At 39.5% G+C, this 25,816-nt stretch overlaps 1 protein-coding gene across 2 annotated transcripts in view; it reads left to right on the top strand.

The window, feature by feature from the left end:
- The window catches only part of LOC104610141 (2-isopropylmalate synthase A-like), a 90,919-nt gene extending 65,644 nt beyond the window's left edge, over nucleotides 1–25,275 (top strand). For both annotated transcript variants that reach the window (XM_010276628.3, XM_088903248.1), the window contains 6 exons: nucleotides 1,151–1,184; nucleotides 1,537–1,611; nucleotides 2,349–2,432; nucleotides 5,170–5,304; nucleotides 24,755–24,900; nucleotides 25,018–25,275. In XM_010276628.3, coding sequence (XP_010274930.1) covers nucleotides 1,151–1,184; nucleotides 1,537–1,611; nucleotides 2,349–2,432; nucleotides 5,170–5,304; nucleotides 24,755–24,900; nucleotides 25,018–25,138 — 595 coding nt within the window. In that variant the 3' untranslated portion in view covers nucleotides 25,139–25,275. The remainder of the gene's footprint in view (nucleotides 1–1,150; nucleotides 1,185–1,536; nucleotides 1,612–2,348; nucleotides 2,433–5,169; nucleotides 5,305–24,754; nucleotides 24,901–25,017) is intronic.
- Nucleotides 25,276–25,816: the final 541 nt, after the last annotated feature.

Here is a 25,816-nt window from a genome sequence, read left to right as displayed (position 1 = left end):
TATTTATATATAATGCATATTTATTAATTTATAATATATAAATTATGCATAAATATATATAAAATATATGGACAAACATGTATACTAGTCAGTTCGGTTAACCGAAACCGAACCAGTCGGTTTGGTTAACTGCTTTTTCGGTTCGGTTTCGGTCGGTTTGGTTTTTTGGTTTTTTTTTTTTGCTCACCCCTATCCATAGGCATAGTTGTACATGTGAGCAGCCCATCCAAAGATGCTTAATGAATGTTGATATTTTTTGGTATTCTGATGCATAGTTTTTAATTACTGTTTGGCCTTTTTCTTAAGAGGCTGCTTGAGGTCTCCTCTAGTAGATGGTTGTATTTTCTTCTTACCTTCATTTGTTGATAAGGATCTTGTATCTGGTATATGATTAAAAAAGGTCTTGCAAATGAATATAGAAGTGATTAAGCACTCATTAACACTTATCAGAAAAAGCACTAATTACATAGTAAAAATTAGGATAGCTAATTGCATTATGCCGAGTTGAGGACTCTAAAAATATTTCAGTCAACATGTTATATATACTTGGTTGCTTTTTCTTGATCAATATTAGCATTTGATTGCTGAAATTTTACCAGTTCATTATCATTCGAATTCCCATTCATTGGGCAGCTACAAGCCTAGAACTGTAGTCTTGAAATTTAATGAATGTTTCTTGGGACCCTAGATAATTGAGAACTTCTTGTGCAGTGTAGTGTGCAAATGTTCTTTTTTGTTTTAAAGCCCTGGGCTAGGCTTATGCAACCTAGTTGGAGCACAACTAATTTGATGTTTTCATTGGCTTAAGCTTCCACCTCCCTCTGGGAAGGATTGACATCAAAGGGATCTTAGATTACATCTTGTTCTTTTTCTTTTTGTTATATATCAAAATGACATTTAATCTTTATTTTGTTTCCTACTAATCCAATATTTTAATAGTGTAAATTTGCAATATTAATTTTCTCCTATAGTCTGGAGGTTGTGCTCTATTTGTTTTTTATCCTATGTTCTTTCACAATTGCTGTTTTATAGTGGTGTTGTTATTGGACTGGGAAGGTCATTAATTCTGTTAAATGAATGGTTTGTTATGATTAGATTTTCCCTAAAATATTAAAAAAAAACAAATTTATTCATTTTCCTTTCAATGCAGTGGACGACATGCTTTAAGATCTCGGCTTCTGGAGGTATCTATCATTTTTCACATTGTGTGCAAAAGTTGGTTTTCTATGTCATGCTTGGGAAGGCTTCAGCGTTGATTGAGCTACATTGACTAAGCTGCTTCAGAGAAGCTACCTAAAATAGCTTCAATGGGAAGTTGATTTTGCAGTTCATGAAAGTTTATTATTGGCTTTTTTGAGTTTTTCACCGAACATGGTTTCATGGATTTCCATGTGGGCCTACATTACAATGCCAAAGGCCACTGCACGAGCATGAAAGACCTCCCAAATGGGCACTTATTTCCCAATGATTAACTAGTTAATTTAGTTCTCACATTTGGAATTTGTATTTATAATTTTCTTTTTTGCACTTTTTCAGCTCGGTTATGAATTAGATAGCAAGGAATTTGATGATTTATTTTGGCGCTTCAAAACAGTGGCTGAGAAAAAAAAGGTGCGGCAATGAAATAATGTCATCCTGTCATTTTCATTTCTTGCTAGAGAGCTAATACCAAATGGTTAGCCCCGGCTCTCTAAGTTCAGTTTTTTTATTTTTTTATGATGCTTAGATTTGAAGAACAGGTTTTAATTTGGAATATCCTAATTTTCTTCAAAAGTGTAACTACTATATAATTAATTTATTTTCTTATCCCAGACAAAAGTTTGTAAAAGGCATTGCATATGATGAAGCAGAATATAGGTCCTTTCTTTTCATTATTAGATATCTGTAGGAAAAGAATCGCAAAGCACAAGAAGGAAGAGATTAAAATTTATTGGCGACACCAGTCATTGTCTTGACCTTTTTACTAGATCTTCTGGGTTAGAGATTTGATGTACTATTTAATGAATGTATAATAGGGATATAAATCTTCTTCACTCGATCTAGTTTACAGGTTGGATATTTTATTTATTATTTAAAAAAGTATAGTAGGGTGAGAAGTAGAACTTTTGCATATGGAATTTTGTCCCTCTTTTCCTTAAATCAATATATTACTTGCAATATTATCTAAAACAGGGAAAAAGTGTAAAGTTTCAGGTTGTTGATTTTTGTTCATATATGGAAAAAGACATCATTGCCTTACTTTTCTGAAGGGAACACTATTTTTATAAGAGGAAAACATAAAATCTCCGTATGCATGATTTCATATGATTTATTTGTCTGACCTTCTATAACAATTGATGGTGTTGCAGCATATTTCTGATGGGGACATAGAAGCATTGATACTAGATGAAATATTCCAGCCACAAGTTGTGTGGTCTCTTGGTGATCTGCAGGTAAATTTATGTTTTATAATATTCTATTGTTTTTTCTTTCTAATAATCAAGGGGTCACCTAGGCATTGCCTGGTAGGTGACCTTTGTTGGATGCCTTTACTTGTAGCAACAATGTGCCCATGTAGGTGACTAGGTTACCTGTCTAGTCAACAAAAACTCAAGCCAGGGACACCATTTTATAATTACTATGGCTGCGTCTTTTCAGTATGTGTGTTAATACATTCTATTTGTATACATAACTCGTATTTTCAGACTCAGTATGTGTTTTGACACGTATATCTTAAGGTTCTGCTGGGGTAGCTGAGGGCCTGAGGCTACTCAAGAGTTGTAATTTTTTTTACCTTTTTTTAATACAATTTATGTTTTCTGTTGCTGATAAAAAAGGTTTATTATTGAATTTTAAAAGATCCAAGGGTTTTAGAAGAGAAAAAGAAAGAAAGATGGATAAAGAGGATTCTTTTTTTTTTCTTGTCCTTTGTTCTTTCTCACGTAAAATAAAACAGTGGCTGCACCATTTGTTCTTTTTCTTTTTTTACTTCTGTCTGAATATTTTATTATATAATTTATAGCCTTCTTTAGGTGCTCATTTGATATGTATTTGCTATATCAAATAGTGTTATTGTTGATACTCAAAAATGTTATTGTTGAAAATGTTGAAATTATATGTAAAATTTGTCTTTTATATGGTTCTTGTCATGTTTTGAGGGGAAATTTAATTTTTTAATAAAGAAAATTGCTATTTTCAATTAATATGCGTGTTGATTGGTATATACAACTAGGGGGTCATCATTTTCAGTCTTGCCCAGGCCTGCATCCGGCTGACACCAAAAGTCTCTTTGATCCAACTTCCTGTCCATGGCCGAGGAAGATAGGTAACATCATGTGGAAGAGTGCTAGGGTTGCAATAATCTGGGCAGTGTGGGAAGAAAGAAATGAAAGAATTTTTAGAGAAGAGGAAAGAACAAAAGAGGCCTTGGTTGAATCAATATTGATTAGAGTGGCTCACTGGCTGAAATCCTTAGAAAGCTTCTTGCATATATCCATTGATGACATCATTAGAAACTGGAAGGTGGTGGCGAACTCAAATGTCAATAAGCAGCCTGTTATTCCTATCTGGCCCCCTCCTGAAAGAGGATTTATAAAGCTTAACTTCGACGGAAATAGCATGGGAAACCCAGGAAGGTCAGGAATTGGAGGTGTATTTAGGGATGAGGAGGGTAAAGTGTGTGCAATATTCTCAGGCCCAGCAGTTGAAGGAGACTTACTAAGAGCGGAAGTAATGGCAGTTATGGAAGGGGTGCAAAGGGTTAGAACCATGAATGTTAGAAAGCTAATCATTGAAGGGGATTCCAAACTGGTAGTGGCTTGGCTACTGGATGAGGAAAGTAGGATGTGGAAATACAACAATGAGAAGAAAAAATTCAGATGGATCACAAAGGACATGGAACTGAGAATACAGTGGGTGAAAAGAATAGCTAATTCAATGGCTGATGCACTAGCCAAGCAAGGGGTTGTGAGAATTCTAATATTTTAGGCACAAATGTAATTTTTTAATTATAATTAAAATTAAAGGGGAGAGATAAGAGGGCTTGTCTCTCTCCAAAAAAAATGTTATTTATGTTATGTTTTATATTTTATATATAAATATTATAATATTACACCCATAGCACATATTATATATAATATTTTGTATTCTATAATATATAGGATAAATAGTATATATTATGTGACATCATATAAAATAGTATGTCTCTAATATTTCATAAATAAAAGTCATAGGCCTGGAACCTGGCCGAGACTATAGCCCTTGTCATAGGTGCTAAGCCTGGCCCATGTATATAAAACTAGGAAAACATGAAATTTAGATTTTATTTAATAAAATTCTTATTGTCTAGTTAATGTCTAGGTGCCCACCCAGGCAACTAGACAACCAGGTGGGTCCACTATCACCTAATATCACATAGACATCTTGTTTTTTATGTTCTCATTCTATGAGGATTCCAGTTATTTTCTGTGAGGTGGGTCCACCAGTTATTTTCTGTGAGGTAGGAGTTATTGAACTTAATTATAATGAACAGTTGAGTTATGGGAGAAAACTGGTGAGCATGAGGTTTCTGAAATTGGTTTTTCTTTGGATGAAACTACTAAATTAGATAGGAAGTTTGATTGAAGAAAGTGATTAAATTAAAAAAAAAAATGGTTTTGGGAGTGCAGAGCTAAGAAGTGGAGAGGATATGGAGCTGAGGGCATTAATGGGATGGGATGGAGGCCTCAAAACTCAAAAAGCGGAGTTGAATAAATTGTAATTTTTGAGGTAAGAGTAGATGGTGCATATGCAGGTAATTCTTCTAAGACAAATAATATGTTGAATTTTTCAGTCATTTTTTGTTCCTTTGGGAGAGAGTGCAGAAAAGATATTAGAGGATGGCAATTGAAATCCCGCAAGTTAAAATCTAATTTGATTGTATGATGGTGGCATCCAGAATTTGATTCTTGTGGTAATTCTGTTTGATTTGCATTTTTGGTGTTCTGTTGTATAGTTTGGGTTGTCTTGGTTGGTTGGTTGAATTTTTTTTCCTTCTTTTTTTATGTTTCCAAATGGTGGTTTTTGTTTGATTGATTCCTCAACACTGTTTCTATGTATTCTGGTTGTAACTTATTTTTTCCTTAATAAATGTTCTTTTTATATTAGCTTACATGAAATAATTTACAAAATCCTAATGCGTATAATTTACAGGTCACTTGTGGTACTCTAGGTCTTTCTACAGCAACTGTTAAACTCATTGCTGCTGATGGAGTGGAGCATGTTGCATGTTCAGTTGGAACAGGCCCAGTTGATGCAGCTTACAAAGCAGTTGACCAAATTGTCAAGGTTTGACATTGAAGATGCCCTGGATTTCTATTGACCAGTTTTTTCATTAGATGTCTAGTGCTTATACATTGTATTCATCTCTCTCTCTCTCTCTCTCTCTCTATATATATATATATATATTGTTTATTGCTCTTTAGATTGGTCACCTGTTCTGTGAGAATGTGTGCATCTTACAATGATTGTACACATTTCATCTACAAAATCTGGCTTCAGAAACTATTTTGCAGAGCTCACTATGGAATGCACTTTTGGAGGTATTCAAAAGAAAATGCATTCACGGTAGTAGAGAAACTAAAGTTATAAATTAGACTAGTTGGAATTATCACCATCTCATTTATCAAGATTTTGAACTTGACAAGAATAACACACTGGATCAAAACAACATCTACTATCTTTTCACACTTCACTACAGATGACATCATCAGGAAGTGGGAGGAAGTGGTGGGAACCTCAACTAGAAAGGATATAGTACAAAAATGGTGGGTACCACTGGTGAGGGGATTTATATGAATTTAGATGGTAGTATTTTTGGTAATTCAGGGTTCTTTGGGGTTGGAGGAGTTTTCAGGGATGAGAAGGGGCATCTAGTGGCTATTTTCTCTGGTCCAATTGGGAATAGGGGATTTGTTCAATGGCATAGTTGTTGGCAGTTATTCAAGGGGTGTTGCTAAAACAGTAAAGAACCTTGGCAATATGGAAATAAATTAAAACAGTTCATATGGCTGACAAGGGGTATTGAAGTTAAAATCCAGTGGGTAAAAGATCGGTAAATTAGTCTCTAAAACACCATGATTTTTTGAGCTCATGAAGAGTCTAAGAACATGTCCAAAAGATGCAGATTCATAGTTATTAGCAAATAAACACATCATTTCAGGCGTTGGAGTTGGGGCGAAGAACGAAGGATTCTTGATGGAGAAGAACGAAGGATTCACAACAACTGTAAAATGGAGAAAAGTGATTACAGCCGAGAGAAAAGGATTCTTGATGGAAGAAATTGGATACCAAAAGAATCTTACGATAAAGATAAGGGAAGGAAGAAGAGGAACAATACTGTTGGTGGGTGAAGCTGTATCATGGTTCCAGAGCTTCCTGGACAGAGCAGTACATGTAAGTTGGGGTAGGCCATGGAGGAGTTCCCATAGGCAGTTAAGGAGGGAGTATTTTGCTGAGAGAAAGAGAAACTCCAATGGCTGGTTCGTTGTTCTGGAGGAAAGTTTTGAGCAGAGAAAAAAGTAGAGGATCATCATACCAGTAGGCAACAGTTTGCAAGGCTGGAGTACGATAGCAAACGAACTTCACCGGTGAATGGCTGTGAGAAAGAAGGAAAAGATAAAGGAACCAGAAAAAATGACAACAATACTGGGAAAGGAAGAAATGACAAAGAGAAGGAAGCAATTAGAGAGGCTGGGGTTAGAAGAAAATGAAGAAAATACTGATTCAATGGCGGTGTCTCTAACAATACCGGAACCAAAGATCTTATTGGAGGGGGAGAAAGGAAGTTGGGAGCGAAGACTAAACTTGTTGGCAAAGAAGGAAGTAAATGACTGGAAAGGCTTAGTCGAGGAGGTGACTTCCAAGATTGGTACTCCTCATACTGTGATACTAATCCCCTTCAATGACAGAAAAGTTGTAATAGAAATGGGGGGAAGGGAGATATTGGACTTCAAAATTGTAGAAACAAGTGAGGGACCTGTAACAATTGAAAACTGGTGCCCATCGGCCAATGAAGTAACAATGGGCGACGGGAGCTTCAAGTTGAAGCTTCTAGGTTTGCCTTTTCATCTATGGCAAAAAACCGCTCTCCAAAAAATAGAGACAGCTTTGGGTGGTACTCTCCTATCCTTCAAGACGGTGGACTTGAGAGCAGTGAACTTGAAAGTCGCTGGTGTGAAACCTGAGAAGGTTCCAAGATCCATCAATCTGTATGCGGACGGCTACTGGTACAAAATCTAGGTAGCATCAGAAGTTGAAGCGTCGCTCTGGTATGGAAGTTCGAAGCTTGAAGACGATAGTGATGTGGCAAAGTTGGTTACAATTGGCGATGAACAAGGAAAGAAAAGTGGACACGTGTGCGGACTTGGGAAGGAAAAGTTTTTAGGGAATGAAGACATTCTCACTTTGGAAGTTGAATGGCCAGAACCAAATATTCGGCCATTTAAAGAAAAGTTTTCAAATTTTTTTGAATCCAAAAAATCTGAGGGCCCTTCTTTCGCAGAGGTAGTCAAAGGGGTGACCTAGTCGGACCAAGGGCTGGATCCATCCCGAGGAGAAAAACTTGTTTATAGGTCCCGGTCTGACCCAACTGGCGTCCTAGTGGGTCAATTGAGGTCCAACCGGGGGAGTGGTCCATATATTTTACTCGATTCAGGTGACACCTTTAAAGGTCACGTGACTCGGGTCCACTTGGGTGCGACTGGAGACTGTATGGATGATCTATCTTTGTCCTCGCAGAAAAAACAAAAGGATTCTTGTTTCATCCGAAGAAACAATGCTGACGTGAAGAGAAATTTACAGTGGATTCCAGTATCCAAATCTGATGCAGCGAACCGAGGAAAGTTGGGAGAAGAACGCCCAAATCCGAGATATTTCAGAGGTGGAAGAGAGGAGCATGAAGAGGAGGACGTTGGTTGGGTTCACTATGAATCCTCAGACGATGAATACAAACCAGAATCTGAGACAAAGAGTGACAGCTTTGGGGAAGATATGATGGAGAAAGAAGACTAGAGGACATACTTAGTGCAGCTGCTGAACTGTTCATTGGAGAACATAAGGATTTAACCTCTAATCAAAAATATCCTAATAATTGTGGAATGCTGAAAGATGCAGAGTACAATTTGGAGGATAAGAGGGAAAACGGTGTACCAGAAAGAGGAAACCCAAGTCAGAGAATGAACAGTGAGCAAGGAATGGGTAAGATAATTTCAACAATATCCAAACTTCGAACAAAGGCGTAAAAGAGGGGGATAAATGACAAAGCGATGGAAGTAGTTGTGAGTCCGAATCAGGTTCAGAAAATTCCTCGCAAAATTATATTTTGGGAGTGAATTGTGAAGTCCAGACCAGTGTTGAATCTACTTCAACTCCGGAACTTTGGGTTCTGATACTAACTCTAGCTCTGGTCTTGCTGCTTGTGCTCCAAGTTCCGGAGTTGCTTCATTACCGTTTGCCCATGATGAAATTGAGACACAAGAGAAAGAGTAGAGAGGGGAGAAAAAGAAGGGAAGGTGAGAAGGAATCAGAGGAGTCTGAATTGGAAGAAGCAGAAGAAGAGTCATTGGCTGAATTTGTGGGAAAATCGGAATGTAAAATAAGAAATCTGAATGAGCTGAAAATATACCTTAAGAATAGAAAAGAAGAAGGGAAGGTGAGAAAAAGAAAGATGAGTGAAGTTGAAAGGCTGAAGCAAGATGTGGAAGGGGATAAAAAAATCAGTGAGAGAAAGGGTAGGGGTAGGAAAGGAGAAAATAGGAAGAAAGCAGGTTAGGGACAGAATAAGAAGGCAATATGAAGATCGTGAGTTGGAATGTGAGAGGATTGGGGAATTCAAGAAAGAGGGTGCTAATAAAGGAGCTACTGAGAAAAGAAAATCCAGATATACTCCTAATTCAGGAATCTAAGCTCATGACATTTAATAGTAGGTGGGCCAGAAGTGTATGGAGAGCAAACAACATCAGTTGGGCAATGAGTCCCTCATGGGGAACTTCTGGAGGAATAGTGACTTTGTGGAAAAATGAAGTTGTTGGAGTTGAAGAATTGATTGGAAATTTCTCAATTTCTGTTAAATTCAAATAGGTGAGCGATGGTTTTGAATGGATATTAACTAATGTATGTTGGCCCCAATGGATACAGGCAGAGGAGTGAGTTGTGGGAAGAGCTAGGAGACATAAGAGGATTATGGGAAGGTCCTTGGTGCTTAGGAGGGGATTTTAATGTAATTAGATTCACTGAGGAGTGTAACAAGATGCGGCAAAGAAACACTACAAGTATGAGGAAATTCAACAAGTTTATCAATGTGTTTGAGCTCAAAGAACTGAATCTGTCGCATAGTCGGTTTACTTGGTCAAATCTCCAAGCTGATCCAATTTGTTCAAAATTAGATAGATTTTTGTTTACTACTGATTGGGAAGAATATTGGGGAGATCTGATGTCAAAGACACTGCCTAGGGTCACCTCTGATTATTGGTCAGTTTTGATTAATAAGGTGGATCCTAGGAATAGAGGACCTATCCCATTCAGATTCGAGAACATGTGGTTATTCCATCCAGGTTTTAAGGAGAAAGTGAAAGAATGGTGGGTAGCAAGTGATCCAAGGGCTAATTGGGAGGGTATGAAATTTCAGTGGAAGTTGAAGGAGTTGAAAATCAAAATCAAAGAATGGAATATTCTCCAATTTGGGAGGCTTGAGGAAAGAAAACAACAGTTGATGATTCAGATTGAGGAGCTAGATGCAAAAGAAGAACAAGGTGAGTTTGGGGAAAGGGACAAGGAGCTTAGGTGGGAGTTGAGGAAAAACCTAGAGGATGTTCTCTTCAAAGAAGAAATTAGTTGGAGACAGAAGTCCAGACATAAGTGGGTAAAGGAGGGAGATAGAAACACAAAATTTTTTCATGTTGTAGCCAATGGGAGGAAGAACTTGATATCCAAGCTAGTGATAAATGATGCAATATTGACTCAGTAGGAAGAGATTGAAGGGGCCTTTGTGGACCATTTTAAATCAATCTTTAGAAGGTCTATGTTGAGCATATTACATATTGAGGGTTTGGAGTGGCCAAGACTACTGGAAGAGTCAAGGGTGTAGTTAGAGAGAAGCTTTGAATTGGAAGAAATAAGGGTAGCCATATTTTCAATGAATTGATCTAAAGCACCAGGTCCTGACGGTTTTACAATGGGTTTCTATCAAGACTATTGGGAGATTCTGAAGGATGACATCAAAAAAGTGTTTTCTGAATTCTTTGAAAGGGGGATGATTAATCCAGGCCTCAATTCCACATTCTTGGCTCTGATCCCAAAAAAGGGAGATGCCTGCCACCCCAAAGAGTTCAGACCCATTAGCTTGGTACACAACCTTTATAGAATCATTGCTAAGGTGCTTTCTCAGAGGATTAGAGAAGTCCTACCCTTAATAATTTCCCCAAATCAAGGTGCCATTGTGAAGAGTAGACAAATTGTGGATCAAATCCTAATTGCAAACGAAAGTGTGGAAGACTTCAAAAGAAGTGGGAAGAAGGGGTTAGTGTGCAAATTGGATCTTGAAAAGGCATATGATATGGTGGATTGGTCACTTCTATTAGAAGTCTTAGAGTCTTTTGGATTTGGGCAGAAATGGTGCAAGTGGGTGAAAGGATGTCTTAGGACTTGCCACTATTCCTTCTTAGTGAATGGGAGGGTGGTAGGTCATTTCCAGGCTACCAGGGGTATTAGGCAAGGAGACCCCCTTTCTCCTTTCCTGTTTACTCTAATTGCTGAAGTCCTAGGAAAACTCATTAAGAGAGCAGACTCTAGAAATTTGGTGAAAGGTTGGAGGGTAGGAAGGAATAAAGTCCCAGTAACACATTTACAGTTTGTTGATGACAATTCTTTTTTGTGGTGGGGAGGAGGTGAGTTGGGTGAGTAACCTAAAGCAAGTGATCAATGTTTTTGAAAAGGTGACTAATCTTAAAGTTAATTTGGACAAGAGTTATGTGATTGGCATTAATTTGAGTGAAAGTGAGGTAGAGGATAGTGCCCGCACTTTTGGATGTGAGGTCGCACAATGGCCGTTGATCTATTTGGGGCTGCCACTAGGGGATAACCCAAGTAAAAAGAGTTTTTGGAACCTGGTGATTGAGAGATTCACTAAGAGGTTAGCATCTTGGAAGAAAATTTACCTATCCATGGGAGGCAGAATAACTCTGATCAAATCTACATTGGCAAATCTGCTAGTGTACTTTTTATCGGTGTTTGAAATGCCTGGAGTAATTTGTGCGATTTTGGAGAAATTAATGAGAGACTTCTTATGGGAACCAGGAGAGGAGAAAAAAGATCATAGGGTCAGGTGGGATATAGTTACCAAAACCAAAAATGATGGTGGGCTTGCTTTAGGTAATTTGCAGAAAAAAATGAAACTTTGCTGGGGAAATGGCTTTGGAGATTTACTTTGGAAAGGGATAAATTATGGGCTCAAGTGGTCTCAAGTATTCATGGGCAAGCGGCGGATGGCTGGGACTCCAGAGCTTCAGTTAGGGCTGCGAGAGCTTCTCCTTGGAAATCAATTCATGCCATCCTTCCTTGTTTCCTTCCTCTAATCAGGTATGATATATGCTCTGGTAATCTTGTGAAATTTTGGGATCATGTTTGGGTGGGAGACATTTCGCTAAAGGAGCTCTTCCCGTCCTTGTATTCTCTATCATGTTTTAAAAATGTGCCAGTCTCCACTTTCTTGACCTCTTCTAGTTCATCCATTGATTGGAATTTGGGTTTTAGAAGGGCCCTTAAGGACCCGGAGTTGAACCTCATTGCTGACCGCCTAAGAATCCTTGAGGGGGTGACTATTAATCCACTCAGGAGGGATAGTAGGATTTGGACTCCTCCTTTGGGTGTCTTCTCATGTTCATCATTCTTCAAAGTATTGGCTCATTCCCCACCTGTCTTTGGAATCCCTTTTCTAGTTCTGGAAATCTAGGGTAGACCAATTCCTCCTAGAGTTGGTGCATTTTGTTGGGAAGTTTTCCTTGAAAAATGTAACACTTGCGACTTACTTCAAAGAAAAAGGCCTAATTGGTGTTTATCCCCACACTGGTGCATTCTTTGTAAGAAGAATGGTGAGAATTGTTATCACTTACTGGTTTCTTGTCCATTTGTTTCAGAAATCTGGTGTTGATTTTTCTACCTTTTTGGATGCAGGTGGACCCCTCACTCAAATGTACAAAGCCTATTCCATTCTACTACTGTTAGGGGGCTGAAGAAGAGAGGGAAAATTCTATGGAGATGTGTAAGAGCAGCTGTATGTTGGACAGTTTGGGAGGAAAGGAACCAACGGACCTTTCATGGGAAAGAAAGAAATAAAGGTGTAATTACTGAATTAATTTCCATAAGGGCAATTTAGTGGGCCAAGACTTTGCACATTTTTTAAAACTATTCAGAAGGAGATATCATCAGGAAGTGGAAAGAAGTGGCTTGGTCAGTTCCAAGGAAGAATGTAATTCACCCAGTTTGGTCCCCACCAGCTTCAGGGTTCACTAAGTTAAAACTTGATGGAAGCAGCGAAGGAAATCCAGGTCTGTCGGGTATAGGGGGAGCTTTCAGGGATGATGAAGGTCAAATTATCGCATTGTATTCTGGTTCTATTGGCTAGGGGGACTCTCTTATAGCTGAAATATTGGCCTGATAGTGGAAGGTGATTCTAATTTGACTATCAACTGGTTAATGAAAGATGATTCTAGTTTGTGGAAGTTTCTGAATGAAAAGAAGAAAATTAGATATCTCATACAAAATATGGAAGTCAAATTTCAGTGGACTAAGAGGTGTGCCAATTCCTTGGTAGATTCATTGGCTAAACAAGGGGTGGGAAGAGATAATTTGTTATGGGCAACATTGTAATTTGAAATGTTCTCTTGGGAGGGTTAAGAGTTTTTACCCCTCCCCTTGTATTTTTCTATTGTGGTCGCTTGTGGTGATTGAGAGAGAGAGAGAGAGGGAGAGAGAGAGAAAGAGAGGTACGGGATGAGAGGAGAAAATCAGTACTGGCTGCCGCCAGTTTTCTATTTATATTAATCTTTATAAAAGAGATGAAATTACAAGTATGCCCCTGGCGGCATATCCTAGGATAAGAACAATAATAAAAGAAAGAAAAAAAAGGGCTAGTAGCTGAAACTGTCCCACCACCAGCAGTTATAAAGAACAATTAAGCCTTACAACACTCCCCCTCAAGTTGGGCTGAAGATGTCTATCATGCCCAGCTTGTCACATAACTCATTGTGCCGTGAACACGGAAGTCCTTTTGTAAGGACATCAGCAAGTTGTTCCTTGGAGTTGACATGAGGGATGCAAATTTCCCTTTTTTCCAGTTTCTCCCTTATGAAGTGCTTATCCACCTCAATATGCTTGGTCCTCTCATGTAGGATTGGGTTGCTGGCGATGTTTATTGCAGCCTTGTTGTCACAGTAAAGAGTCATAGGACTATGAACAGCAACTCCAAGCTCACCTAGAAGGTTCTTTAGCCAAAGGACTTCAGCCACCCCATGTGCCATAGCTCTATACTCAGCTTTTGCACTTGATCTTGCTACCACATTTTGCTTCTTGCTCTTCCAGGTCACCAGATTCCCTCCCACATATGTGCAATACCCACTAGTGGACTTTCTATCATCCACAACTCCTGCCCAACCAGCATCTGTAAAGACTTCCACCTTTAGGTGATTGTGTTTACTAAACAGTAGGCCTGTTCCTAGATGTTTCTTCAAGTATCTAAGGACCCTCTCTGTTGCCTCCATGTGTGGCTTCTTAGGAGAGTGCATAAACTGGCTCAGAACCCCAACTGAATAGGCAATATCTAAACGGGTCATGGATAGATAGATCAGCTTTCCCACTAACTTTTGGAACTGCTTTACATCTTTCAGCGGTTCACCAATACAGTCACCTAGCTTGTGGTCCACGTCCATAGGAGTATCTGCTGGCCTTGCACCTAATTTACCCGTATCCCGTAATAGATCAAGGGTGTATTTCCTTTGAGAGACAAAGATACCTTTTTTTGAACGGGCAACTTCGATCCCAAGGAAATACTTTAGGAGTCCTAGATCTTTCACTTCAAATTTGGATGCAAGTAATTGTTTCAAATTTTGTATCTCTGAGCTCCAACTCCCTGTAATGATGATATCGTCTACATACACTATCAATACGGCAACCTGCTCCTGACATCTCTTCACAAAGAGTGTATGATCAGACTGGCACTGTTGGAACCCCATCTCTTGAACTGCCATGTGAAACTTATTGAACCAGGCTCTGGGAGACTATTTTAATCCGTAGAGAGACTTCTGTAGCTTGCACACCTTGTTTTCACTTCCCTTGGCACAGAATCTAGGAGGTTGAACCATGTATACCTCTTCTTCTAAGTCACCATTCAGGAAGGCGTTCTTTATGTCCAATTGATGCAAATGCAAATCCCAGTCAAAGTTAGCAGCTAAGGATAGGAGAACCCTAATCGAGTTCATCTTAGCCACCGGAGCAAAAGTCTCATCATAATCAACTCCATATACTTGTGTGTACCCTTTGGCTACTAGTCTTGCTTTGTACCTTTCAACTGTTCCATCTGCCTTGTGCTTAACTGTGAACATCCATTTGCACCCCACGGGCTCTTTCCCCTCTGGAGGATCCACCAATTCCCAAGTCTGATTTTTGTGGAGTGCATCAATCTCCTCCTTCATGGCATCTATCCATTTAGGGTATTTTAAGGCTTCTGCAACATTCTTGGGAACAGGGATGCAGTCAACTGCCAATAGGAAGGCTCGGTACGAGGGAGAAATGTGGTCATGGGAAACAAAGTGAGTAATGGGGTGTTTGGTAGTGCAGGACCTGACTCCCTTTCATTGGGCAATAGGGATGTCTAGGTCGTCCACAGTGGGAGTAGGGTTAGGGGTTGGACTTATCTCCTGGGATTCTGATGATGTCAGTTGCTCAGTGTTTGGTTGATCCACATTTCTATCGCACTGCTGATCTCTGACGAGTACGTTAGAAGACACGGAAGGGAGTGAGGTCTGGAATAGAAGGAAGAGGTACCTGAACCTGCTTCTCCTCTTCCACACTATGGCTCTCCCCCTGAGGAGGAGGGGAGAATGGCTCTGACTCAAAGGACACATCCATAGACACAAAAAACTTACGACTAACCAGGTCAAAACACCGATACCCTTTTTGAAAGGATGGGTATCCCAGAAAGACACAAGGAATGGACCGAGGGTCTAACTTACCTCTGGAGGGAGACAAATCATGGACAAAGGCCCGACAACCAAAGACTCTCATGGGGATGGAAAATAAAGGAGACTGAGGGTACAGTAACTGATGAGGGGCCATGTAATTCAATACTCTGGAGGGCATGCGGTTGATGACATACGCACCTGCAAGTATAGCATCCACCCAAAACCTTTTTGGGACATTCATGTGTAACATCATCTCGCGGGCTACCTCAAGGAGGTGTCTGTTTTTCCTTTCTGCAACACCATTTTGTTGTGGTGTTCTGGCGAGCTTCTATGAATAAACCCATGGGAGGCGAAGAACTCATTGAGCTCCCCATGGAAGTATTCCTTCGCATTATCGGATTGGAAGATCTGTATTTCAACATGGAACTGTGTGAACACCATCCTCTGGAAGTCTTTCACTATCTTTGGAACCTTGTCTCTGCTGCGCATAGGGATTACCCATGTGTAGCAAGAGTAATCATCAATCAATGTAATAAAGTACTTATATCTGCCCTCAGAGATCACATTTGTAGGCCCCCATACATCAGAATACACAACATGAAAATGAACATTTGATCTTTTATTGCTTGAATGAAAGGTTGTTCTACATTGTTTACTCAACTGACACGTTTGACACATGAACTCTGACACTAAACACGACTTAAATAAAAGTGGAAACAAACATTTTATTATTTCGAAAGAAACATGACCTAAACAACTGTGCCACAACAAAATTTGACTCTTATTTGACTGACTATAAGACTCTGAGGATGACACGGAGAGACCAACTTTGTTGTCAGGAATGTAGAGACCGTCCACTAGGCTTCCTCTACCAATCGTCCTCCCAGAAGTTAGATCCTGAAATACACGAATCAGCAAAAAAGGTCACACTACAATTCAAGGAGTTTGTAATGCTACTAATTGACAGCAAGTTTATGGGAAGTTGAGGGACATGCAATACACAATTCAGGTTGAGGCCATGGGGAAGGGATATTGATCCTTGACCTGCAATGGAAGAAAAAGAACCATCTGCAAGTCTCACTCTATCCCTTCCTGACAAAAGGCTATAAGACTGGAATAAGTTAGGCTTACCGGTCATGTGATTTGAGGCCCCTGAGTCAATGATCCAAGGGGAATCTGTGGGAGTGACATGGAATGCAGAAGCCACATTACCTGAAGTAGATGCAAAAGAAGTAGAGGGAGCACCAGTGACTGAGCTGTCCATTTGCCACAATGCCCTACCATAAGATTCCAGATGCTCTCTGAATGAATTCATTATATCCTCCTTGGGGTTAGGCTTATTAGGGGGGTCCCGGGTACTACCGGTAACTTGAGTGTCTTGAGTTGCCACATGTGTTGTGCTTGTTCTTTTCAACTAACCTTTACCCTGTTCTTGATTCTTTGCTGCCCACTTGGGTTTCCCGTGGATGTCCCAACAAGTGTCACGTGTATGTCGTGACCGTCTACAATGGGTACAAAATAGTTTATCTTTATCATATGCCTTCTTAGGGTCACCTTTCTTTCCTGTTGAGCTGTTATTCATCGCAGCCAAGGCAACTTGTTGCTCCCCCTCAACTGTAACCATCACACTTCGCCTGCTTTCTTCAGATTGGACAAGGGAGTATACTTCGTGTACCGTAGGCAATTCTTTGCTTCCTAGGATCTGCACCCTCAATGGTTCATATACAGGGTTCAGCCCTAACAAGAAAGCAAACACTCGTTGCTGAGAGACCAGCTTCCTGTAGGCCTTAGCATCATCATCGTGCTTCCACTCTATGGCCTGATAATGGTCCAACTCTTTCCATATGGAGGTAAGGGCTGAATAATGAGGACAAGCTACGGTTTCCCTGTTTACATGTTGAGGACTCAGCTTGCAATTGGTAAACCTTGGCGTAATGCCTTTGCTCAGAATAGGTAATTTTGGCCTGTTCCCAGATCTCACTGGCGGTGTCTGCCCACATAAAATTCTTTTTCACATCAGGTTCCATGGCTGCGAGGAGCCAAGACATCACCATACTGTTTTCTTGGTCCCACCTATCATGTTCAGCCGTCTCACCCTTGGGTTCTTTCACCCTTCCATTGATGTAACCAGCCTTACCCCTTGCCGTTACATAGAGTTTTACACTCTTAGCCCACTCCAGGTAGTTCAGACCGTACAAGGGGGTAATTGGCATGGGGAAAACCATGTTTTCACCTCCTATACTTTCTGTGTTGCGGGTTGGTGTATTCCTTGGTGAGTTTAATTCATGACTTGCCATTGAAGACTACAAAAAACAGTCCAAATGCCACCCAACAGCACAGCCGCCACAACTAGAATATGGTAACTCAGGGTTTGCTCCTAGAAGGTGAGCAACAGATTATTGAAAATTGCTGAGAACCCAAGGTCTACTGCTGAGAATAAGGGTTCAGTCAATACAACGTCCAAACAGAACAGTAAACAGTCCGGTCATCGGTTCAGCACCACCAATACAGACATTACTGTTAGTCTGAATGTGGTTCCCCCACTCTAACCATCCAATGTCCAAACTAGTAATCATATAATCAAGGCATGAGCCCTACGCACCATTGGATAAAGAGTACTGAGACAAACTGAAACAAAAACACACCTGTTCAGCACTGGATAACCGAGGAGTTTGCACCATCAACACCCTTCTTCGATTAGGGTTTCATTGCACCAGCACCACCCTACGGCCAGAAACTGCTAGGGTTTCTCAGAAAACCGCCGCTAGGGACCACTAGGGTTTCAGCAGAAGTAGCCGCCAGAACTTACTAGGGTTTCTGCAGATACAGCCGCCAGAGAGGACTGAAAAACAAGCCGCCGCTAGGGTTTCTGTAAAGGTAGCCATGTCCAATCACTTTTAGAAAGGTTGAAGCTAGGATTGTAGGTCTCCTCCAACCCAGAAAGCCTGCTCTGATACCCTGTGGTCGCTTGTGGTGATTGAGAGAGAGAGAGAGAGAAAGAGAGGTACGGATGAGAGGAGAAAATCAGTACTGGCTGCCGCCAGTTTTCTATTTATATTAATCCTTATAAAAGACATGAAATTACAAGTATGCCCCTGGCGGCATATCCTAGGATAAGAACAATAATAAAAGAAAGAAAAAAAAAAGGGCTAGTAGCTAAAACTGTCCTACCACCAGCAGTTATAAAGAACAATTAAGCCTTACAACATCTATATTAATATCTCTTAATAAAAGTATTTGTTATTTATCAAAATAAAAAAAAGATCGGCAAATTGTATTGCTGATACTTTAGCCAAACAGGTGGTTTATCTGGGATCAAATATTATGGGCTCAGTTGTAATGTTAATACTTTTTATTTTTGATAAATGAGTGATAATTTATTCAAGAAAAACAATATTACAGTACATACTGCCCAAGGAGAGGCACGAGCTGGTACTCTCCTAAACAACAACAATGTATTACATCAAACTAGGAAATGAAAGTTTGCAGAGCTGCCCAGAATAAATGTTCCCTTGATACCCCTTGCTTAGCTAACCCATCCACTATGGTATTAGCTGTTCTACCCACCCACTGTGAATTAACAGTCATGTTCCTTGAAAACCAATTAGCTTTCCTCAGAATATCCCTGTAGCACCAAATAACTGAATTTGGATTTTTTGACCAACCCGCAACAACTTTGGAGTCTCCTTCAATAAGCAAATTCTGAATTCCTAACTGGTCTGCAATCTGAATACCTTGTACCGCTGCTGGAAGCTCAGCTCTAATAGTCTCCTATACCCACTGATCCTGAGAATAAAGCTAATATATTGCTGTCTTTATCTGTCAGCAGCACTCCTATCCCTGAGGGACCTGGATTGCCTTGGCTGCTGCCATCAAAATTCAACTTTGTCCAGCCTTAAGGAGGCACCCACACAGCTGGTACCTTGTTCTTCCTAGTTCTGCTACTAGCCACAACTATCCAATTCCTCCATATGTCATCAAAAGAGAATATTTTAAAGGAGTCCAGTGATCTCAGCCAGTTGATTGCCCTGGTCAAAATACAATCCTTTACAGTCTGAATATTTCTCTCCTCTTGGAAAAGCCTCACATTTCTTTCTTCCCAAATTGTCCACAAAGCAGCAGCTCTAATGCACCTCCACATTGTTTTACCAGTTTTTGTGGGCCACACAAAGGAGGAAGGGTCGAAGAGCTGATCTACGGCTGTAGTCAAATTCCACCTGCACCTAAACAAGGCAAAGATCTAACACCAAATAGCGGCAGAAAAAGAACAGGTTAAAAGTAAGTGGGAGCAATCCTCACCATTAGCCTTGCAAAGTACACACCAGTTAGGAGACAAACACATGGAAGGCCTTCTCTTTTGCAATAAGTCTAAAGTGTTGATTTTCCTATAGAACACCTCCCAGCAGAAAATAATAATTTTAGGAGGTACAGGTTTAAACCAAATCTCCTTAGTTGGAAAACCCAACTGTCCCGAGGAAGAGCAGAGAGACTTAAAGAAGGAGGCACACGTGAAGTAACCTTTTGGATGAAGGGACCAAAGTCTCACATCAGATCTGAGAGGGTCCAGAAAAACACTTTCAAGTAGTGACAAAAGGTCTGACACACAAAAGAGTTCATGATCCCTTAAGCCCCATGAAACCCAAAGTCCCAATTCAGAGAAAATGGAGAAACAAATGTTGGAAGAAAGTGAGAGATTACTTTATCTTTGTAGAGAGAAAGGGAAAAGAGAGAAGGGAAAATGTCCTTAAGGGCAGAATTGCCCACCTAGATGTCTTCCCAAAACAAAACAGAAGTACCAGAATTGGCATCATACCTGATAAAGTTGAGGAAATGAGGAAGGATACTCTGAATTGCTTTCCAAGGAGTTGCCAATGTGGCTCGACGCGATACGCCAACATCCTATCCATTTCCCAAACTGCTATGTATACTATCTATCACCTCATGCCACAATCTCTCCTGTTTTAAGGGCCACCTCCACAACCATTTTCTGAAGAGAGCTTTATTCTTCAAAACTAAATTCCCTAGTCCCAGCCCACCCTCCTCTTTCCTCCTACACACTATTCCCCAATTTATTAGATGATCCTTTTTTCCCTCCCCTGGCTCCCAAAGAAAATTTCTCATTAATCTCTTCAACTTCTTGGCCTCCCTAACAGGAATCCTGAACACAGAGAAGTAATATATCGGTAAATTTGCTAGGGAAGCTTTCAGTAATGTTACTATACCCCTTAAAGAAATATAGTTCCTTTTCCACGAAACTAACATTTTCTCAAACTTTTCCAGAACCAGAGCCCAAAAGGTGCTCTCCTTAGGGTTCACTCCTAGAGGTAGACCTAATTACTGTAAGGGCCAAGAGGAAATGGGACAACCTAGACACTCACCACGCAACTTTTATCCATGTTTGTTTTTAGATTGGATACTCTCTCAAAGTGTTTTATCAGAGATTTGAGGTTCCTTGCTGTTCTCCTATCACCCCCTTCACAAAAGATTATTAGGTCATCAACAAACTATAAGTGGGTCACCTTGATTTCGTTCCTTCCTATCTTCCAACCTCTCACTACTCCTTCCATGTCTGCCTTAGAGATCAAACTGCTGAAAACATCTACAACTAGGGTGAAGAGGAAAGGGGGTCACCTTGCCTTAGACCTATAAAAGCTAGGAAAAAATCCTTGACTACCCCATTAACCAAGACCGAAAAATGGCAAGAACTTATGCAGCCTTTTATCCAATTACACCGTCTAACTCCAAACCCACAACACCCTAGTACCTCTAATAAAAAGCTCCAATCCACAAAATCATAGGCCTTTTCTAAATTCAGCTTACAAACAAAACCTTGATTTTTCGGACTTTCTCATATCCTCCACACACTCATTAGCTATTAGGATCTGATCCGTTATTTGTCTCCCTTGCACGAATGCTCCTTGGGCTTGACTAATGATAGAGGGCAGCACTACTTTAATCCTCAAAGATAACACTTTATACATGAATTTTGTAAATGCTAGTCACCAAGCTGATCGGCCTAAAATCTTTAGGATTTTTTTCTTCTTTCTTCTTAGGGATTAGGGCTATGAAAGTAGCATTAACTCCAGGGCTTACTTTATTATTGTCCTCAAATTCCTTAAACACAGCACAAAGGTCTTCTCTTACCACATTCTAACAGTCTTGATAAAAAGCATGGTGAAACCATCTGGTCCAGGAGCTTTGGATCTTTCCATTGAAAACACTGCATGCCTAATTTCCCCTTCTTCAAAACTTCTCTCTAACCAGATTGCTTGCTCTTCAGACAGTTTAGGCCAATCTAAACCTTCCAGCCTTAGTCTATTGTTCAATGGCTTCCCTACAATTGATTTGAAGTGATCCACCAATAGTTTGTCCATCTCATCTTGGTTCGTGACTTCCTCTCCACCCACTTCTAATTTGGCCACACAGTTTTTTCTTCTTCTCCCATTAGCCAACGCATGGAAAAATTGTGTTGCCATCCCCTTGTTGATCCATTTGTGTCTTGACTTTTGCCTCCAGGAAATCTCCTCTCTAAGAACTTCTTCCAATTCCTTTTTTAAGCTTCTTCTCAAATTCCTTTCTTGCTCATTCATGATTTGTTGAGATTCTTTGGAGTCTAGATCATCAATCCTGGACAACAAATTATTCTTTTGTTCCTCTATCTTTCCAAAATGCTCCCAATTCCACTCTTTAATCTTGGCTCTCAATCTCTTCAACTTTTTGTGGAACCTTACACCTTTCCACTTTACCCCTTTCAATCCTTCATTCCACCACTCACCAACCAATCGTTCAAATTCCAAATGAGTCAGCCACATATTCTCAAATCTAAAGGGCTGTGGTCCAAAGCCTAGAGTTTCTTGACCTAATAGGATAGGGCAGTGATTAGAAGTAACTCTAGGAAGAGTTCTAGCCACCAAATTCCTCCAATGATCCTCCCACTCTACATTAAAAAGGAACCTATCAAGTTTGGAGCAGAGAGGGTTTTCTTGGAAATTAGACCAAATAAAATTAGCTTGTAGAAGGGGTAATTCCTTTAGACCAAAGGTGTTAATTAAGTCATTGAAATTTCTCATGCTTGTAGAAATTGTCCTTTGGGGATTATTTGATTCAGTTAACATTCAAGTGAATCCGTCCTCCACATTTCTGAATTTTAAAGACAGAGAATCTCCCTATAAGTTCTTCCACTGATTCTACAACATCCTCCCTCCACAGGGTAACTATCCTTCCCAACCAGCAGACTCCTCTTGATTTCCAGACACTTCTGACCCATCTTCTATCCTATTCTGCCAAATTGGTTTCCTGTAAAATGACTATATCAGGTTTCTCTCTTCTCAGCAGATCTTTAATTGCCCTTCTTTTTCTTGCACTCCCTAACCCTCTCACATTCCAACTAATGATTTTCATTGGAAGACTCCTTTCAGACGCCCCTTTCTAACCCGGTTCCATCTCACAAAGAACCCTTCCTTCTCTCTCCCCTTCCACTAAACTCGATATCACCCTCTATATCTGAGATTAGTCTCTCCACCTCTGATCTCTTTTTCTTTTTCTTTTTCATATTCCCCTGTCTTTTTAGCCAACCCACTGACTTAACCTAGAACTTGTGTAACACTCCTTGTTCTGAGGACTTGCTTCATATTCCCTGCCATCTAATCCCTCCTCCATTGCTTTATACTCCTCCAATAATGCACAGATCTGCTCCCATATTCTTTCTAATTCTTCCTCCCGCTTTTTCTTAACCTCCAACTCTACCTCACTCCTCTCACCTTCACCAGTGCTAAGCTCTCTGCCATCTTCCCCGCCTAATAATTCCTCTCGGGATGCTGGAGTATCTGGAGTGATGTTAATACTTAAAAGGGCGCTTTTTGCCTCAGTCATATACAATCTCTGTATATGTGCTGTCCATTCTAATAAAATTAAAAATCTATAGTTACTAATAAAAAAGCAATTTGGAACTTGACATAAACAGAGCTAAAATATTAATATGTAAAATGAAACATCTAGGGATGAGACAGTAACACAGATACACTCAGAGGGTCTGAACTGGATCCTGGAAGCCCCTCTATTTATCCATTGCTCTTTCGTATGAGCATATCCCTTACCTAAGATGTATGTAGTTGGAAGTTCCATTTAGCTATTGTTCATGATCAGTTGCAAGAACATGGACCAGAACTAATTCTTTTCCTTTCTTATATTATATATAGCTAATTACCTTAATATTCTTCATTATTAATTTAACCAATGAAAATGGCAGCAGAGCAAACCATCCATGGTATTGAAGCATAAATTTGTTTTCAAAATGGAAATTTTTGTTCCGAACTCTTATAATGTCGGTGAACCTATTCTGTTTAAAGTTGTTCTCTTGTTTGCGCTTTTAAATGCTATTCAGTCTTCAAGCATAACAGAAGAAAAAAGGGAAAGGGAAGAAATTAGAGAGGAGAGAGAAATTTGTCTCTCCCTCTGGTGGTCGGATCATATTTTTACTTTAAGATAGAGTATAAATGACTAATCTGCCCCTAATTAAGTTGGGACAGATGACTAAACAGGGACAGACTTGTAATGTTATACTTGTAACATAAAAAAGATGACAGGACACAAAGACTCTACTTTACACCCTTCTTAACAATCCCCCTCAAGTTGGAGTATGGATATCAGTATATCACAGCCCCAGTCGATCAAAATAAAGTCACGCAACCCCAGCATTTTTTTACACACCAGACTAACACAGCCTGGCCCCCAAAGAGTCTATTATATTATAGCCCAAATCACCTGATTTCTAGTGATCCCTTGCTTGACTAATAAATTTGCCAAGCTATCTGTGATCTTTTGACCCAAGAAAATGTTGCTTCAACCTCCCTAGCAATGCATCCGATCTCCCTCAGAATCTGTCTGCCAGTCCAAACACCTTGATTTTTGTTTTACAACCATCTGAAATGTACCTGCTTTACTAGTGTCATACCATACAGTTGTAATTTCTGCTTTTAGGGTGTCTCCAGTCCCTATTGGACCCAAATATAGGACCTTGATTGATTAATTCCTGTCCCTTATTACACTTATTCTAGAAGGATCTGGATTACCTTGAAAGCTTCCATCAAAATTCAGCTTCATTCTACATATTTACATAGATGCATGTGCATAGATATAGGTGTTATTAAAAAATTAACCTAAAATAAAAAATACAGTAATTTGTAATGTTTGACTATGATACCTGAAAAACTTAGAGCCAAATGGTATCATAAAAGGGGTGATCAATCAGGTGGTATTCATCAAAATTCACAGGAGTGCTTTGATTGGTCAAATTACTTCTGTTACTGTCTTTCTGGTATCATTTGCCTAACTGTTTGTATTTATTTATACTGGCTAATTCGCATGTATGAATGATATATTATGTAATATGTTCTATACATATAATGATAATTTCATGTTTTTGGGTGTTTAATTTATTATAATATTTTTTGCTATAATAATTTTATATAATCTATCATCATATTTGGTAAAGTAATTTATTATATTATAACTTCCCTACTCACTTTCTCAACTGTAAGTTCAATTTTGTTGTTATATTGCAGATACCTGTAACACTTGTTGAGTACTCCATGAACGCAGTTACAGAAGGAATTGATGCAATAGCCTCCACACGAGTTGTAATCCGTGGAGAGGATGCTCATACAGTAAAGCATGCTCTTTCGGGGCAAATAACTCAACGTACTTTCAGGTTTGACAAGCTCATAGATTTCTTCATTCTTCATACGACTCGTTTACTCATTCCCTTGTTAATCTTGAATTCTTTAGTTTACTAACATCCTTTCATCTTTTTCCTTCATTTCTTTAGTGGAACTGGGGCAGGGATGGATATAGTTGTTTCCAGTGTCCGTGCCTATGTCGGTGCACTTAACAAGGTGTTGGGCTTTCAGAGCGTAAGATGCACAGTGAGTTCAGAAGCGTCTGCGTGACGTGGTTCAGGGGTTCGTTTCTTAAGAAATTTGCATTTTAAATCTTACATGGATTATTTGTTGTCTAAATTTTGCTATTCATTTGTATGTTTTGTAAGAAATTGTCTATACTCTACATTAGAACCAATGTTTTAAAATCCGACTGGTGGCTAAGGTTTTTCTTTTTTTAGTTTTTTCATTTTTAAAGTAGGCTGATTCATTCAATCATTTTGTACTCGGAATACATCTCAGCGGTAAGTCGGAACAGTATCAACCAGCTAATTTACCGAATTAGATGGCTTTGAGACAACAAATTTAGATGAGCCACGGTATTTGCACTTCTAGATTTCTAGGGATACAATTGATAAACCGAGTACTTCAGGCTAGCCAATAATGTTCTGCAATCAGCAATTACGTGCCTAGTGCACCATGGAGGATCCAAAGAGGCCACTTAACATTTAATGCATCGCCTTCTATATAGTACAGAACCTATGTCGACAGAAAATTTGATGCCCTCAAAACATGTTGATTGTTGAAATTTTAAGGTTTAAAATTTTGATATGTACCGGACCATATCAGCCATATCGGAGGGCTTCCTGATACGCTCTTACATTGTTGAAAAAATGAATCAATCGACAAACTGATCGAAATTGAATAAAAAAATTGGTTGAAACTAACGGTTAACTGAACCGATCGATA

This window comes from Nelumbo nucifera, chromosome 4, assembly GCF_055504915.1.
Source record: "Nelumbo nucifera cultivar China Antique chromosome 4, China Antique-T2T, whole genome shotgun sequence".
Lineage (NCBI taxonomy): Eukaryota > Viridiplantae > Streptophyta > Magnoliopsida > Proteales > Nelumbonaceae > Nelumbo > Nelumbo nucifera.
This window is presented reverse-complemented; position numbering and strand designations above follow the sequence as displayed.